This window comes from Bos taurus, chromosome 16 (genome assembly GCF_002263795.3).
Source record: "Bos taurus isolate L1 Dominette 01449 registration number 42190680 breed Hereford chromosome 16, ARS-UCD2.0, whole genome shotgun sequence".
In the NCBI taxonomy this organism is placed as follows: domain Eukaryota; kingdom Metazoa; phylum Chordata; class Mammalia; order Artiodactyla; family Bovidae; genus Bos; species Bos taurus.
In genome coordinates this window covers 2,275,435-2,290,564 of record NC_037343.1, presented here as the reverse complement: position 1 = coordinate 2,290,564, position 15,130 = coordinate 2,275,435, and the positions used below count along the sequence as shown (strand labels likewise).

The 15,130-nt window shown below is 36.7% G+C and overlaps 1 protein-coding gene across 7 annotated transcripts in view; it reads right to left on the bottom strand.

Annotated features, from left to right (window-relative positions):
* MDM4 (MDM4 regulator of p53) overlaps positions 1-15,130 on the bottom strand; it is a 51,928-nt gene that overhangs the window by 14,735 nt on the left and 22,063 nt on the right. For 3 of the 7 annotated variants that reach the window (XM_005216668.5, XM_059875366.1, NM_001046169.1), the window contains 9 exon segments: positions 14,893-14,997; positions 13,403-13,477; positions 10,797-10,930; positions 9,761-9,816; positions 6,111-6,178; positions 5,344-5,443; positions 3,019-3,179; positions 1,139-1,288; positions 421-501 (listed from right to left, as the gene is read on the bottom strand). In XM_005216668.5, coding sequence (XP_005216725.2) covers positions 421-501; positions 1,139-1,288; positions 3,019-3,179; positions 5,344-5,443; positions 6,111-6,178; positions 9,761-9,816; positions 10,797-10,930; positions 13,403-13,477; positions 14,893-14,970 — 903 coding nt within the window. In that variant the 5' untranslated portion in view covers positions 14,971-14,997. 7 annotated transcript variants of the gene reach the window in all.

Below are 15,130 nucleotides of genomic sequence, written 5' to 3'. Positions count from 1 at the left end.
ACATGGAAATTAAGCCATTTTCCATTTGTTTCTAGTTAAGAAAACATCAAAAGTATAATACTTAACAAAAACTTTCAGGTAGCTTACAGGTCTCTTTGGGACTAGAGAGAGGTGTTTAGCAGGAAAAGCAGTATAGGACTACTTTGAATCTATGCACCCACTGCACAATTTCCAAAGAGCTTTGAAAGCAGGAAGAAAGGCACACAGAGAGGCATTTAAGTCATCTCTTTCCAAGGCAGGGAAAGCATTCAAATTCCAACAAAAATCTAACAAGATATAAAGAAACCAACATCTCCTAACACCTAGGAAAAAAAGTAGACAGAAATGGGGAGAAAGGACACTCTTCAACACAAGTGAACTGCTGGGACGTTAAAATCTGAAGACGTGAGTAGTGTCAAACAGCTTATTAGAAATTCATACCTCAGAGGTAACTTCTATATCAGTATCGTCACTTATGGATTTAGGGTCCTCAAGGTCATCATTTTTTCCCACTTCAGTCACCTGAGAAAGCAAAAACATCTCATTAGCCAGGTTTACATATTTTAGATGAGGTTGTTACCTAAGAGCAAAAAGTACAGAGCTTCAGTTTAAAACTCCCATTCTTCCCCCATCACTAGCACTTAAAAATGAGACAGCTTATATGTGAGATCGAAAACATGACTCTGTACATACCTAGCTGACATTTCAGTAGAATAAATGACTGAAAAGCACCAAGAAGGGCTACCAAAGATCTCTTCAGCATTCAGAAGGGAGAGCATTCCCAAATTTATGTATTTAACTAAACAGTATCAGGGTATAAATTAGTAAATATAGAAATGTTTTATCTTGAGAATCTAGGAAGGCATTGATAAGAATAAAAAGGGATCACAGGAGAAAATGTGGGGAGTGTCTTCTAAACTTTAAAATTCTAAAAATTAAAACCTCACTTCTGTGATCCACAAAGTCCTACCCTATTTTTAAGGCAGGCATGGTTAACTTAATGTAAATCTTAAAACTGGCTAAAGTATTAAAAGATGAAAAGGGGAGACCACATGGGTCATTCGTTGCACGAAGTAGCATAGTGTCAGGGTAACCGATCTGAACAAGCTTTACTACACATACATAACCAAAGTCAATGTGAAATTCTTCCACAACATACCTTTTTGTCTATCAATTTCCCTACTTCTTCACTTGTTTGTTCAGGATCAGCAGCTTCAACTTTTTTTCCAACACCAAATTGCTCTGACACTGACTCATTCAAAAACCACAAGTCATCTGTGGTGTCTGAAACAATGGCAGTACCTATATCCTAACAGAAAAAAACAAACATGAGTTTTTGTGAAGTGAAGTGAAGTCGCTCAGTTGTGTCCGACTCTTCACGACCCCATGGAGTGCAGCCTATCAGACTCCTCCGTCCATGGGATTTTCCAGGCAGGAGTACTGGAGTGGGGTGCCAGTTGAACCAAAGTAGATGAACCCAAAACTCCGTATCCTCATACATCTCAAAAGAATGCCTAGCCTTTCTTCTACAGATATCTATTCATTCAACAAATATCTATTTGGCAGTGACTATGTATAGACTAATGGGTGGATATGAGAGTACTTGGCAAGGAATTTTCTATTTTAGTAACACTAGAGAAACAGCAATGAAGTGCTTAAAAGCTAAAAACTCTTAGTTGCTCAACTAAATAAAATCCATCTCCTACATTCCTTTTCACAGGTGGCAATCTGAGGACCTAGAAAACTTTCTGTTAATTGTGACATGTTCTTCCCTGTAAGTCAATGATGTTTATTAAAGAAATATGAAAGATACTGATGATAATGCAAACCTCTATCCTCTTTCTGAATTCTTTTATTTTATTGAGGTAAAGCTGGTATATAATACTTCTTTCTTAATTCTTAAACAACTTTAAATATAACTTTATTTCCACATTCATCTATGGATAGTAAACTATCCATGTTTACTATGTAAACTATGACATGTTTTTCTACAATATTCATAAGAGACAACTTATTATTTTATTTCTATATGTCCATTCATTTACTGAACAAATAGTGTCTATTCTGTGTCAGATACGAACCAGGTACTACTTACTAAGCAATAGAATAGAGTGGTCAATAAAAGCAACAGAAAAGAGTGGTCAATTAAAAACCCTGACTTATATTTCAATGGGGGTCAAACAGACAATAGATACATAAACAAAATACAATAATACAAAGTAAGAAGAGCAACGGAGAATATAAAAGAGCAGAATGGTGATGAAATTAGACTGCAGAAGTAATAAAAAGTGGCTAGATCTCAGGTATGCTTTAGAAACAGAGTTGACAACCTGATTCGGTATATGACAGAGAGAGAAATCAATGAAATCTCTGGATGCATGGCTAGAATAACTGAGTAGAAGGAAGACATAAGTAAAAGGACACATTTCCCTGGTGGTCCCGAGGCTGGGACTCAGCACTCCCAGTGCAGGGGGCCCAGGTTCGATCCCTGGTTAGGGAACTAGACCCCACATGCGGCGACTAAGAGCTTCCACATGCTGCAGCTGAGACTCGGCACAGCCAAACAGACAATAATAAATGTTTAATGACAGCATCGAGAGCTCTCTTTTGGGATTAAAAATTATTTATTTGGTTGCACCAGGTCTTAATTATAGCACACAGGATCATTACTTACAGCATGCAAACTGTTAGTTCTAGTGTATGGGATCTAACTTTCTGACCAGGGATCAAACCTGGCCCCCCTGCCTTGGGGGCACAGAATCATAGCCACAGACCACCAGGAAGTCCCAAGAGTTCTGTTTTGAACATGGAGAATGTCAGACCATCCAGTGTTGAGTAGGCAGTTAGATGTGGGAGCTGGGCACTGAGGAGAGACGTCAGGGCTGAAGATATAGATTTGAGCATCACATGCATATAGATGGCACTGAAAAGTCATAGCACTGCATGGGAATTCTCAGACAAGCTAATGTATGTTTCAAGAGTAATCAAGAATGTCACTCCATTAAAGAAAAAAAGTTCCTCTTCAAATGTGAAATTTACCTGATTTGTCTGTAAATCAGTTGAGCCATTACTTCTAGGTGTATAGTTATTTCTCAAGTTTCCTAAAAACCACCAAGGCAAGCCAGCTACATCCCACTCCTCAAACCCGAGGTCCAGTCTTGACGTCTCTTCTTGAGTTAAATTTGCTACCAAGTCTTCATCTACAAAAGTCAAATGAAAAGATGATAACTGTGTATGTAACACTTAAGAATCAAGACTCTCTTCATAATGCTTAAAACTTCTTGTACAAGGTAAGTAAAAAGAAAATCCTCTTCCCAGGAAGAAAGAATCAGAAATCAAATACCTGTATCAGTTGCAGAGCCCAAATCTCCCTCCTCTGCTTTTAGATTTCATCAGCAAGTACTGCCACTTAGATGTCATTCATCAAGAAACATAAGCCCTGACAGCATCCAAACAATGACACTGTTCTAGAAGGATTTCTAAATGGCCACCTGGTGGCATTTTAAACATGCCTACCACTGTAACAACTCAGGAATGACTTGATTCGTGACTGCAAATGGTGACGGCATAGTGGCCCAACCCTTGAGAGAGAAACTCGGTGTACAGACCATACTGAGCAATCACAAGGTTGTCAAGGCAGTCTCACTGGTACCACATATTTTCGGATGTTTCTCAATAATTCATACGTTTCAGCAGGTAACAACCACTATGAAACACTGAACTCTAGGCTGTCCAAATAAATACACATATATGTCCTTTCTGGATCAACAGGCTCTTTTGGAGTTAAGATATTTAAAAGCTAGAAATATTGCAAATCCAGGACATAGTAAGGGCCCACACGTTCTAAATAAAAGATCTTGTGTTGTACATCTAAATGATATTCAAGGGAGTTACTAACATAAGTTTGTTGTTACCACATGAAATTCTTTTCATTCTTTCCCACTGTCCAATCTTTTTTGTTGTACTTTCTTACTCTTCTCTACCTCTTCCTAATACTCTAGGCAGGCCAATGGCAGCTAAAGGGGTTTAAATGTGCTAAGGTACATACAGTTGAAAAAATGTCTGCAATAAATGGATCCCTGCCAGAACAGTTACCCTATCTACTTACAAATTATGCTGTTCCTGACTATTAAAAGGTATACCTGCGCTCAGGGAAACTTCACCTACCTTTTACTTACTCACTGCTGATTATGAGAAACCTAATTTTGAAATGGTATCACATTAAAGTTATCTTCAACTACTCAAGCTCTATAACTTCTTCTGAAGGGAATGAAAAAAAGGCCATTCTTTCCACATGTAAAAATTCTGTACTTTCTACCTATACACATCCCTGAGAATACTAAGCTATTAATTCTCAAAATTTACATCATGAACTACAGTTTCTTGTCTTGGCTGTTGTTATATATTAAACAGCCTTTGAGTAGAAAATAAGCAAAGGCTTGTATTTAAAGAAACAAAATTATACACTTAGTACCATACAGACTGAAATAAGCTCCCAGCTAACTAGATAGCCCAAAATTCAGCTTATATTCAAAGCAATTTGAAGAAAACCTAGCATATAAACAGATTAAAATCTATCATTTACAACAACTGTAGCATCATAACTTTCTGGGATGCTGCTAAGGTCTAACCTGCCACTTGTGCAAATATGAGTCAGGTACCTACACTAGAAACCATCAGGCCATAAATTGAGAAATTGATGACTTTACATTATCTTTGCAGGAAAAAGTTTAGGAAGTACTTTATAAAGCAGGGCCTGGGGAAAACTTCTGAAACGTTGATCAACTCACTTAACCTGACTGTACTATATCTAATATGAATGGGAAACATCTAATGACTACCATCCAAGGATAAAGGAACTACTAGGCTTCTTATGTCTCATTCTTGGCTCTGAGACATCAGGTCCATTTTACCATCTTTGTAAACTTCAAAAATATATGAAAATCAGCCTTTGCCTCAGGCAGACAAATAAAAATAACCAGATCAAATATATACAGGGGAGCCAAGATTTAAAACGCCAAGGCAGCCGAGTTACTAGGTGGCAAATGGATGAATGCAGGGCTATCTTCTATTAGCATGCTAGCTGAAGATGGTCTTGCTCCGTCCTGGTCACCATGTGTTGCTAAAAGAGAACTACCATCTTCTTCAAAGTTAACAGTAGTAAGTAGGATAAAGAAAAGGTTTTCAGAAAGAGTGAAAATAGGTATGACATACACCGCTGCTACATCACATAAGAGACAGCATTAGTATTTTTTAGGGTTCTCGATGTAACTAACGGTCTTAACAGATGCCATTTCTAAAAGTCAACACCAGAAACAGAAGAAAGAGAAAGAAAAGTCTACATGGTTTTAATCCAAAACTTACCTTCTCTAGAATTTTTGCATTTATACTGTGAGGTAGGCAGTGTGGGAATATTGCCTTCTTCAGTTCTTTTCCTGGAATTGGAACTTTCCTCTACACTTTGCTGAAAGGAAGGGAAAGGCACCCATCAGTGCAGCAGAAATGACTGTGACCAGGGGATGTAGCAGTTCCATTCCAGCTCACCAGTGAGTGTGCGACACAATGGGTTACGCACCAGGAAAGAAAACGCTGGAGTTCACAACAGTCATCAAATACAGGCAACCTCTCCTTAACCCACTGTGGGAAAAAAATCTGCACAAAAGGTCCAAATCTACTGTTAAAAACAGGCTATCAATATAAAGCCTCTAGCCTACACAAAATCAGGCATAATGCAGAAAACATATACCAAGATGATCATAAAGGTTTTGCAGGTTTAGGGAAGCTTTAAGAAATGGCCTGACATGAACTTATTTGCAACAAGTCTGTTAAAATCTAATAAAGCAATTTCCTCAAACACCTATATACATACAACATCACACACAAGCCCCAAGAAAATGCAACTGGAAGAACTGAAGATCGGAAGTGCTACATCCCAAAGAAAGATTCAGAGACTGGAACTCTGTTATGGGCAGAACAGAGAAGGTTCGCTCTGTCCCTAGTCTTTGAACTCCCAAGAACCTTTCTTATTAAATTCTTACCACATTCAGGAAAGGTCTTGGGAGTCCAAGATCATAGGTACAGAGAAGGGGCCACTCTGTACAACAAAAGAAGTCACCGTGTGGTGATTTTACCTTCAGGTGGTCTTGACTTGGAATATCCATACTGTGCTCCTGTGCGATAGCGAGAGTCTGAGCAGCATCTGGATAGCAAGTAAAACAAAAGGAAAACCTTCCCTGGTAATAGCCATTCTTTCCACACCAAAAGGACCTCAGCAAACAACCCTGAAGCCAGGCTCGATCCCTAATTGTGACTGGCCAAGGCTCTCATCCAAAAGGAAAGGAAAAAAATTAAAACTAATAAAAATGGCATAGACCAAAAGAGGCTCTATTCAAAATATATTACCAAAATATAATCTGAAGAAAAATGAAAAATGAATTAAAAAATCTTCTTCCATATCATGCTTTCAAATGTAATATGACAGTGATTCCAAGCACGGAATAGTGGAGAGTATTTTATCAACTCCTATAGGCGTAGTTCCAAGTCTGCCTTTTTTAAACGATAAAATTTTGACTTTTTAATTTTTATTTTCAAGTGTTAAAGCTATAGAGAATTATGAAATCTAAAAACCTAGGTTTGCTTTATGACACAATAGCTCCCTCATGTAAAGTTACATTCTAAGTGTCAATGATATTTCACAGTTTAAACTATCATCACCAGGTATACACATTTTTTTAATGAATAAGTCTTATTTTTCCCAGTTCCTGTAAACATTTCCTAAGAAAGAGGAAGAAGATAAAGTTTCTCTCAAGGCCAACAAAAAGAAGTGAAGGAAAGAACAACGTGAGAGAACTTCTTAGATAATCAGAGAAAAATGTATTTCAAGGCCTTGCAAATTTTTCAAGCCAAAGAGAAGATGCAAATTTAGCCACAGGAAAAGAAAAGATGCAGAAAACTTAATAAGCTTGGACCACTCATTACATAAAGTTATACATAACTATATCCACTCAAATAAGTCTATCATGGATTGGGTTCATCAGCTATTACTAGGTCTAGAAATAAGACACTTAATAGAAAATGTCATTCCTCATCCAATAAAGACTTCCAGAGAAAGGATACAGATCCCACAACTGGTCTGACAAATCAGTTGTTTGGCACAGAGCAAATATTTTCAAAATTGTAATTACAAAGAGGATTATTTATAGAAGCATTTTTATAGATAAAATGAAGATACTGAAAGTTTTAAGAGCCAGCATTTTCTGAGCACAGCAGTTTTTAAAGATCAATTAACATATAATGCAGTGAAGCATTTTTTCAATGAAGTAATTTGATTACTGTCATTTCTAGTTCTAAATACTACCTTACTTAGGTTAAAACAATTAGAAGCAAAAAGAAATTACCAGTGAAAACTACAATGTACGAGGAAATTTCAATACAAAATTTGTCATATAAATTTCATTTTATTCGAATACATGTGGAAATTTGGAGAAATAATTTATAAAGAACCACCTTCATTTTTTCAACCATCAAAATAAAAGGTTTACTTTATTCGCAAAGGTATAAAGTAACTGACAGGGAAAGCAATTTTCTCATTTGTCCTTTCAAATAAAAAACATGCAATCCAATTTATGAAGAGCAACAGAGATGACCAACCATAAGCACTAATGCAAGTTCAAGTTCAGAACAACCAGTCAAAATTACTTTGGGGCAATTTCCTGGTTTTGATCACTGTACTGCAATTATATAAGTTAGTACCATTGGGGAATCTGGGAACTCTTTTCAGTATCTTTGAAACATTTTTGTAAGTGAAATTATTTAGAAGTGATAAATTAAAGAACGAAGAATGTTTTAAAGATTTAATGTTCAGATTTTTTAAAATGTGTTAAAAAATTAATTGGAGCAAATTTTTTAAAAGCAGGGATTAAAGAGACATCGATGTGTGGCATAAAGGAAAGAGCAAGGGCGGGACAGTCACAAATATCTGCTCTCTTATCAGTGGCATCTCATTTTGGGCAAATTACTCATTCTATTTAAAAAACAAAAACAAAACTCAAAAATCCTCAGTTTCTTCATCTCCAGACCTTCCTCATAGGGTTGTGAGGATAAACTGAAATGTGTGTTAGAGGAGAGTTCATTTAATATACAGCATGTTAAATTCTGATGAGGAAGTACGAGAAAGAAAATGAGAGAAAAAGTGAGAACTATGCTCACTCTAGATATTTAGAGAACAGATCAACCAGAAAGCAAATTTTACTGAAAGAATAGATCAGCAAATATAAAATTACTTGTGTATTTCAAGACAATAGTGACTATCCCAGGAAAACCATACTATTTCACGAGTGCCTGAACTTCAAAACAGTGTCATATCATCTGCAAGGCCTTCCCTCTAAAACAGAGCTTTACAGATGGGTACAGTGGCTCAGTGAAACCAACAGGCTTCAGAATTCAATGTAAGTTCACACTTACATTTCAGTATGAGAGCAGAGTCTCTTTGGTCTCACTGTAAAGAGTAAATCTTTATTAGGAATGGATTTTTTTTCCAACCTGTTTGTTTCAGTAAACTATTGAAAAATACCCAATCTAAAGAGATTACCAACTTGAGTTTTCTTCAAAGAACAATGTCACCTAAAATCTAATCTGAAACTCACAAAAGGGCTTCATGTAGGAATGGAGAAAGAAAAAAGTTTCATTATTTGTAAATTAGTGAGAGGGTTATATTTTAGCTGTATACAGTTTATTCACTTATCTCTAACACACCATACTTCAGACCCTAAAGCAGCCTGTTTCCTGCACAATACTAATAAATTAAACTCAAAGGGCAGTATTTAAAATATGTGGAATCAAGCAAAAGGTCAGGCGAATTGGCATTCAAATAACAGAAAACTAAAACCTTTAGGAAAAAAGGTTCTTTGGGGGTAGGGGAAGGGGACCTTTATAATAGATGGGTCAGGGTAACACCACATAAAGCCCACAAAATATTAACACCGCTGAAAAAGGGATACATAGACCTTACATGGCTCTGATGTGATGCAATAAATGTATGAAGCACTACCCATGAAATCTTGGCACAAAATTTAACCTTGAACCTATCCAAACACTATTTGTTCAAGCACTATTTGTTCACCAAAAATAGAAGAGACAGAGAAACATGTTAAACAATGTCACAAGGACACAATGTGAAAATCAGAATGTGGGAAATTTATAAGACAAATGAAATGATCCATTTCTTCAACAAATAAATAATATAATGAAAAGAGGGTTAAGTTTTATAGATTAAAAATACTTAGCAAGACATATCAACCAAAAGCAAAGTGTGGACTTTGTTTGGATACTGATTTGAGTAAGTCCAATGTAAAAGATGTTTCTGAAACAACCGGAGTTAACATACGTGAGCTGGCTGCTGGGTAACGGCATGGAGTTACTATTTGTTTATTATTATTAATTCTGCTGGGTGTACTAGTGACGCTGTAATTATGTTTGAAGAAAAGTCCTTATCTGTGAGAGACTTAAAGCCTGTGTCAACGAAGCAAATATGGCAGAACACTAACAATTACTAAGTCTAAGAGGTGGGCTTTACTTATACTAATCTCTATTTTTAGTATACTTGAAAATTTTCACAATGAAAAGTCAAATAAATAGTAGCAACATTTTGTGTGACAGCCATCCCCCACAAGTCATGGCAAGACAGCATTCAATTTCCATCTAAATCCTCCCTGTTTTTCCATGATTTGCCCCCTCAAAGTTAAAGTTGTGATAAACACTGAAGAAATATGATGTGACATACCTGTAGCAGCAGTAGCTAATGCGACAAGATTCTTTCTTAGCATATCATAGAGAGGGCTGTAAAAGAGATAAAATAAAAAATTAATAATCACATGGTTTTCCATTAATATGTAAAATATATTTTTCATATGCTATGTCCCAACATTCTCTATAACATATAAAGAGGCAGATTTTTTTCCCCAGAATACATTTTTTTTAAATTATTAAGTATCAGCATGTTAGTACCCAACCCCTTGTATTACTCTGCCCTCATAAAAAAATTTTACATTTTATTTCATAAGCTAATAGTAATCCAAGTAGGGAAATTTCCTTTAAGACTACTCCTTCCTTCTATATTTTATAGGAAGGGAGTCTTAGAAAAACTGATCACAAAGCTATAGAGAGAAAGAGAACACTGACTTGTCAACTACTAAATAGCTCCTGATTGTGTAAGTGAATAACCATATACCCCATGCAGCTGGAAAATGCCACACAACAGGTCAGAATAGCTCCAGTGTGATTCTTATGAAGCCCATCATTAACCTTAAACTGCCCAGAAATTCTACATTTCTCTTGTTGGCTCATTCTTCCTCTCTATAACACTGCTTCACAAAATCTAACCTAGTCACATCAAGCTCCTACCTACACCTTTATACACAATGTTCAATCTGCCAGAAGCTCTCCTTCAATAGGCTCCCCCGAGTATTTAATTATCCAGCTCTCAAGTCAAATAGCACTTCCTCAAGGAACGTTTCCTCAACCCCTAAGACCCTGAATCCCATGCCCCAGTACAGTCTCACGCACCTCTTTTATGTAACACTCACCATGTATAATTTTACTATGAGGAACAGTGTTTACTGTCTCACTACTCTTTAAACTCAGTAAAATTAGACACTGTGGCTCACTATCATGTTTCCAGTACCTCACAGTCGCCTGATATATGCAGGCCCAACAAATAACTTGTGGACTAAAGGATTAAATAAACATTAATAACCAATGGGGATTAAGTGGTTAGGTATAAGCACCCCAAAAGATAAGCAAACCCTCACTGTTTTTACCTTGGATCTTTCACAGAGAAGCTCTGACGACCTAGTAGTTCTCCCAAAAGATCTCCACCACAATATACCATATGCTGCTCCTGCTGATCATAAAGCTGCTTCACCATGATATACTGGCCTAGATAATGCATGACCTACATGGGAATAAAATACCACCAAGAGATTTGTCTAGTTGCAGCCCAAAGTACAAATTAAATGAGGAGGTAAGGTCAGTTTGTTTGCTAGAGAAAGAGATAACATATTACGAATATGATTATCAGTACTTGTGTAAGAGGTCCTACAACAGGATGCTACTGCTAAGTCACTTCAGTCGTGTCCGACTCTGTGCGACCCCATAGACGGAAGCCCACCAGGCTCCCCTGTCCCTGGGATTCTCCAGGCAAGAACACTGGAGTGGGTGCCGTTTCCTTCTCCAATGCATGAAAGTGAAAAGTGAAAGTGAAGTTGCTCAGTCGTGTCTGACTCTTAGCGGCCCCATGGACTGCAGCCTACCAGGCTCCTCCGTCCATGGGATTTCCCAGGCAAGAGTACTGGAGTGGGGTGCCATTGTTGCCTCCAATTACTAAGTTCATCTACTTACTATCATTCTGGACACTAAGAGACCCTTACTTTTTAGAACAGAAATATACCAGTCTGATAATGAGGAAAAGTGGTGAATTCACCAGGTATCCCCTTAAAAATGTTCTCACCAGTCCAAATAAAGGAATCTGTTCTATTATTAGAAGTAATAAACTTTAAATTTGCCTGGATCATAAAAATGTTTTCCAACTCTAGGGCACACAACTACTATAGACTTTGATGTGTGTTAAGTCTTTCTGGCAAATGGAAGTACAATGGTTAATAAGCCATCAGCACTATAAGTACATAAAACAATTTAAGTGTTTATCAAATAAAAATTTAGTCTATCTGACCTTTTCACAGAGTTAACAAAATGGAAGGGAAGACACAGAAGTTAGTGATTCAAAAATTTTTAATTATCTAATTTTCCAAATGTTTCCTCCAGGTGGTAGATTTTTTAAAAAATTGTGTGTGGGTAGTGTGTGTGTGAGCGTGTGCTCAGTTGTGTCCGACCCTTTGAGATCCCACGGACTAGAGCCTACTAGGTCCCTCTGTCCATAGAATTCTCCAGGCAAGAATATTGGAGTGGGTTGTAATTTCCTACTCCAGGGGATCTTCCCGACCCAGGGATCGAACCAGAATCTCTTGCACCTCCTGCAATGGCAGGCAGATTCTTTACCACTGCTCCACCTGAAAAGTCCTTTTTTTTCAATTGCTTAATAGTTAAGTTCACTTGATGACAGTAAGAATTTTATCACAGACCACAGAACAGATCAAAGCAGCAATTTTTATCTTTAGTCCCTGACTTCCCAAGAATTATTAGATATTTGCACAAAACTTTTCCCTACACTGTTTCTATTATACAGGAATTACGATGCTCTCAGGCTGTCCTCCATCCCAGGCAATGTGTCCCGGTATTAACAGAGCTCTCATATCTAATTGAATATCTAGAGAAAAGTAAGATGAGAAAGAACGTCTACCGTAAGGAAAAGGAAGTTTTACATTTATGTGTATCCAACTTTCAGAAAAAAATAAATCCACTCTAAGTATACAAAATAAGATCTTTAAATACACTACTCTGAATTTGTACATACTACCATTCTCATTATACAATACTGCCTCAATGCACATATGATAACCAATATTTAAAAATAAAAATGAGAAAATTCCTCTTTATGTACCAGTGTCAAGATTCATAATAAAGAGCTTATTGTGTAAACTGTCCAACTTTTCCCCCATAAAACAGTTTCCCGAAACAATATATACTTAATTCTGTCTTAACTCAGGCAAACTGCCATGCTACCGAAGGAGGCTGCATAATGCATTATTACAACTTTATTGATATAAAAATCCACATTTTAATAAGAGTTTGCAAAAGTTTTATCAGAATTTTAAACATAAAGTCCAAAATGATACACTTAATTTAAAATGACAACGGAAATATGAGTATTCTAGAAAATCTGAAACGCCTCCAAATTTGTTTCCTAAAGCGGTAGAGTGACTCAGGCATACAGCACTGCTAACAGGTGTCGGCTGCTGTGCGTGCGCTCAGTTGTGTCCGTCTCTTTGCAACTCCATCGACTGTAGCCCGCCAGGCTCCTCTGTCCACAGAGTTCTCCAGGCAAGAATATTGGAGTGGGTTGCCATTTCCTCCTCCAGGGGATCTTCCCAGCCCAGGGATCGAACCCATATCTCTTGTGTCTCCTGCACTAGCAGGCAGATTCTTTCCCACTGTACCACCTGGAAAGCCCTGATAAGCTTTTATGAAAAGTCAAAAGAAGCTTGATAATTTTGTTCCTTCCCTCTGTTTAAGAAGGGTTAGATATTTACCCTACTAAATCCAAGCAGTTCAAGGAGACTGTTTTAATAGAGTTTTTTCCACTTAAAAGAATTTAATTTGTTTTTGTTTTTAAAAAAGTTATTTAAATGCTAAGTATTTTAAATAACTCACGTCCTCAGAAGAGTATGTGACCAGGGACTGAGCCCACACCCTCCGCACCGGAAGCCAAAGTCTTAACCCCTGGGCCACTAGGGGAGTCCCAGCTTACCTCTTTAACAGTGAACATTTCACCTTGTGCACCTGCTGCTTGCAAAATCTTCAAAAGAGGCAGTTTTGGTCGTACCTGATATAAACATAGAATAAACTTGCTATTTACATTTCAATCAGAGTGGTCTCTGAAATCCAAGGGAAAAACAAACCTTAAACTTTTTTTTTTTTTTAACAAACCCTGGTAGACATTTAGCATCTAGTAACTACGGATGATCAGACTATTACTTGCTGATTTTCTGAAAAATCACATTTTCAAAAGACAGCATGTTCATATCCACTAGGATGGCTATAACAAAGTGTTGGAGAGGATATAAAGAAACTGGAACCCTTATGCACTGCTAATGGGAATGTAAAATGGTGCAGCAACTGTGAAAAACAGTTTGGCAGTTACTCAAGAAGTTAAACATAGAATTACCGTATGACCCAGCAGTTCCACTTCTAGGTATAAATCCAAAAGAACTGAAAGCAGGGACTCAAGTAAGTATCTGTACACCACTATTCATAGCAGCATTATTCGTAATAGCCAAAATATGGAAACAACCTAAATACCACTGACAGATGAATGGACAGGGTGTGGTATACACATATAAGGAATAGTGACTCTGCCATCTCCTGAGTCTGATTGTGGAGTATATCTTTAGTCAAACAATTTAATTTTTTTCAATTTATATGATTAAATTTGTTTCTTTCTTCCTCTTACAGCCTCTTAGGTTTTGTCTTAAAGTTGCTCTTATTCTAAAGTTTTACAACATCTCCTAAATGTCCTTCTAATATTTTTTATCATTTCACTTTTTACATTAAATCTATCTCTTTTTTGTTTAAGGTTTGAGGTCTTCCTTTGTTTCCGTCTAAAGATGGCCAATTAAGAAAAAGCCCTTTATTACATAAGCCACATTTTCCCTTATCAAATCCAAATTCCAGCTTTATCATAAACTAAGGTACATAATACTATATATGGTGCAATACATATCAAATAATAAACAAAATTTTTTATTTTCATGTTAAAGGAAAAAATGTGGAACATGACACACCAAATTGGTAACAGTGTTATCTTAGGGGGCGAGAACTTTGAGGGAAGAAAGGAGGAGATGGTCACAGGAATCTCTACAGATAAAATGTGATAAATTGAATTTTTTTATAAGAATACACTTGCTATAATTACAATTTAAAACTGATTTTTAAAGAAAACAAACTAGCTACAATGAAGTGAGAAAGAAGACAAATATATAACTTGGCCCCAAATTCTCCACTAGCCAGTCATATCCTAAAGCAGGGTGGTGTTTAAAATGTGCCATTTTGAGCAATCTGTAACCTTTAAATATTTATTTAACAGATGATCAATTCAAATTTATGAGCACTGATGCTATTTATGACATTTAAAAAGTAATCTTTTCTGCTCTACATAAAATCCTAGTCAGTGAAGTCAGCTACATGCCCCTATCTATTCAAAAACTTGAAGAAAAACAGGAATGCCTAAAAATAATTTACCTGATTGGTTTGTTCTGGAGAGATCCTGCGAGCACTGTCAGGTGCTGAACATGGGGCAGAGGTGGAAAACGATGTCATTTTGGCAGTGAAGTGACGTGAAGTCTGCTGTTAAGTTTAAACGGAAAAAAAATTATAAAATATCTTCTAAAGTAGAAAATTCTCTTTAGGATATACCAAAAAGAAAAGCAGCAAGCAGAAGTAAAAAAAGACACATATATCAGAGCACCCTACGCAAGTG